Source organism: Rhincodon typus, unplaced genomic scaffold (genome assembly GCF_021869965.1).
Source record: "Rhincodon typus isolate 14 unplaced genomic scaffold, sRhiTyp1.1 hic_rhity00005433, whole genome shotgun sequence".
NCBI lineage: Eukaryota > Metazoa > Chordata > Chondrichthyes > Orectolobiformes > Rhincodontidae > Rhincodon > Rhincodon typus.
Window position 1 is genome coordinate 1 of NW_025971071.1, and position 3624 is coordinate 3624.

A 3624-nucleotide genomic window follows, 5' to 3' on the forward strand; every position below is an offset into this window, starting at 1 on the left:
ATGCTGCTTGGCCTGCTGTGTTCATCCAGCCCTGCACCTTGTTGTCTGCGATAGTAAAAGGTTGGCTGTACTCAACCGGTCTGAAGGGAATGCATCCTCGGCTGCATAGGTAAGTGGAGAAAAATAGCAGAAGCTCTGGCTACAATCTTCCAATCCTCTTTAGACGTAGGAGTGGTACCAGAGGATTAAAGCATTATAAATGTTAGGACCCTGTTCAAGAAAGGAAGAGGGGTCAATCAGGTAATAAATCAGTCTAACATCAGCTGTACAGAAATCTGGGAAAATCTTAATGGTCATTTGGAAAAACTGAGTTTACAAATGTAGGCTGACTGTCCTTAATTAAAAGCAAGTTGTGCTTGACTAACTTGATTGCATTTTTAAATGAAGCAACACAAGAGGGTTGAAAAGGGTGTTGCAGCTGATGTCATATATATTCTCAAACAGGGTTTGAATCTGAGTAAGACAGATGAAATTCAAATCAGAGATCTCTGAAGTGATGAGTTTTTTGAGGAAAAAAATGTAAATTCTATGGCGCCGTTGTGAAGTGAGTACAGGAACAGACAACCTGTCCAGAATTCCAATAACGGCAGTCCAGGTTGATAAGGCTGTTTAATAAACATATGAAATCCTAGTTTTCATAAATTGAATACAAAAGCAGGACTTTAGAGATTTATACACCATTGGTACAGGTTCAGCTGGAGGATTGTATCAATTCTGAGCATCACACTTTTGGACAAGTGGAGATTATGTGATGGAGAATTGTAAAAATGGTGTAAGGGAACAGTGGCTTATCCACAAGCACAATCAGAATCAACCATGCCTCCTATTTAATTAATCACACTCTAAACCTACTGTGATTATTTACACAGTCATATTTGGAATTGACTGTAACTTCAACAAACAGAATTTAGCACTATCAACAATCTACAGACATCTGAAAAGTTCCCTTTTTCAGGTGGTATGTGTACAAGTCATAGCTTTACCATACATTTTGATGCACTGTATAAATAAGACTGCAAAAACTATAATTTTAACTGATATTTTTTCTCAAAATTTACATCATAAAATGGGTAGCACCTTGAATCTAGAAGATTTCATGGCCAAAAGCCAGTTTCCAGATGTGAAATAATCTGATAGGTGATGTTTCTATTTAAATTCATATTGCAGAAGCATTTCAGCAGTAACACTACAAACAACTGCGTTGAATTTTTTGGGTTGCAATATTACAAATTATATGGATTTTTAAAAATTAATTAACGGGATGAGGGTGTCACTGGCTAGTTCAGCAATTGTTGCCCATCCTTAATTGCTCAAAGGGCAGTAAAGTGTCAACCACTTTGGAGTGGGTCTGGAGTGACATGTAGGCCAGACTGGATAAGGATGGCCGTTTCCTTCCCTAAAGGATATTGGTAAATCAGATGACAATTGGCAATGAACTCACAGTCATTATCAGACTCCTAATTCCAGATTCTTTTTTGCTAAATTCAAATTCCACTAATGTGCTGCGGTGGGATTTGAACCTAGGTTCGTTACGTGGCCTCTGGATTAACAGTTTAACCATAATACCGTTAGACCTTCCCTGTATACAATAATATAACGGAGTTTTTATAGATGAATCTTTCACTTTTAAGAATTGAGGATAACAGATGCCCTGTGAAGTGAGATGCGACACGGCATTCACATAGTTAAAATATAAAACGGAGAATTTTCAATAAAAGTATCTGATCTTGCATTGGCGTGGTAATTAAAAGTAGAAACCAAAAGAACTGCGGATGCTGTAAATCAGGAACAAAAACAAAGTTGCTGGAAAAGCTCAGCAGGTCTGGCAGCATCTGTGGAGGAGAAAACAGAGTTAACGTTTCGGGTCCGGTGACCCTTCCTCAGAATTGAAAGTGTAATTAAAAGTAGACGCAGTTTCTCAATGGGTCATGTAAACAGCCATTGGTCAAGTGCAAACATTTCCATTAAAAGTTTAGTTATCTATATTGGGATTGATGACTAGGGAGAAACTCACTCTCTGTCTCCATGCAAAAAAAAAGGTGTTTTGGATGCCTCTTGTCACTTACCACCAGAGGGATGGAGCACACCAGGAAGACGATGGTCATAAGAACCAGGAGCCAGAACATTTGCATCTCGGCGGCGGAATCGGCCAGATTGGGGAAGCGGCGACCCCTGGAGCCTCCGGTAGCAGCAGCGTCCCTCCTCCCCATGGCTTTCTTCCTCATGCTGATGAGGGTGACACAGACCGACAGGTTACACAGGACAGTCACCAGGATCAGGAAGGCGCTGAAGCCTCCGTAGATGTAGGTGTAGGAGGCGGATACTGTGCTGTTCGATCTCCAGTCCAGGAAGCACCAGGTCCCGGGGAAGTGCCGGACGTTGCTGCCCAAGCCGAAGGAAGGCAGGATGCAGAAGACCAGGTTGAGCAGGTAGACTCCCAGCAGGGTCAGCCTGGCCAGAGCCTTGTCGATGTATTGGCTGTAGAAGAAGGCGTGGTTGATGGCCAGGTAGCGCTCGATGGACATGGTGCACAGGATGGTCATGCCAGCCGAGCCGAAGAACAGCATGGAGAAGGAGAAGAAGTGGCAGAGCGGCTGCCCGCCTGGCCATTGCTGGGTTAGGTAGGTGGCTATCACCACCGGGCTGGTACAGCAGGTGCCCAGTAAATCAGTCACTGCCAGCCCGCACACCAACGTGTAGAAAGTGGTCTCTTTCTGCTCTTTCTTGGAGACACACAGCACCACGATGGCAATGAGATTGCCCACCACCCCGATGGTGAACATACTAGCTGAGGTCACTACCTGGCTAGACTTGATGTTTAAAGACATGGTCAAGCCGTTGATCGAGGTGTTATTGACTTCCTCCCAGCTCGCCTGGCTCACAGACTCAACCATCGTCTTGGTCAGCATCCTCCAGAGCAAGATGTAGCTGACACCAGCTTCATCACAGACACAGAGAGGGGGCAAACACGCGGTCACTGCGTTGTGAAAGCAGCAGATCTCACAGACAAATCTGTGCGCTGCACGGGTCTTTTCCCCTCTCCCGGTCTGTGCTACAGCGATATCCTGCTCTGCTCGCTGCTGTTCTGAGTCTCTTCCCAACGCGCTCTCTTTTTAAAATCCGAAACTGCCTCCTGCAGGTGACACAAGCGGAGATCTCAGACGTCACCGCCTCGGACGTTAACAACAGCAACTTGACAGCGGTAACACGGCGGTGGAATCTGCCGGGAGCTCTCTCCGCCTGCACACACTGCATTTCCATATTCCAACCAGGAGGAACGTCCGGACAGTCACGACATGGAGACCCACGCTCCCAGAAGTTGAAGTCAATGGAGCAGGGAAGCTGGACAAGTACAGGATTGTAAAAACGGAATCAAAAGATTTTGCTGATAATGTGATGAAGAGGGATGGCGAAGAGGCAATTAGTATGGTTTGGCAGAGTGGCCTGTTTGGAACCGAAGTTTCCATATAATTCTGTGACTTCATATTTATTAATTGGATTGTCTATATTTATTTGTTATGTCAGTTAGTGGGGTTAAATTGTACTTTAATTCTTCTCACTGAAAGTAAATGACTTTAAATACCCATTGTTGATTGCTTTCTAGATCTGATGGCGAAGGCCATC

General features: G+C 44.3%; 1 protein-coding gene across 1 annotated transcript; it reads right to left on the reverse strand.

Annotated features, from left to right (window-relative positions):
- Window positions 1-2066: 2066 nt before the first annotated feature.
- Window positions 2067-3099, reverse strand: ptger4c (prostaglandin E receptor 4 (subtype EP4) c; the record flags this gene model as incomplete). Its single annotated transcript, XM_048594040.1, has 1 exon — window positions 2067-3099. A coding segment is annotated over exon 1 (843 nt), but the record flags the coding sequence as incomplete, so codon positions are not given.
- Window positions 3100-3624: the final 525 nt, after the last annotated feature.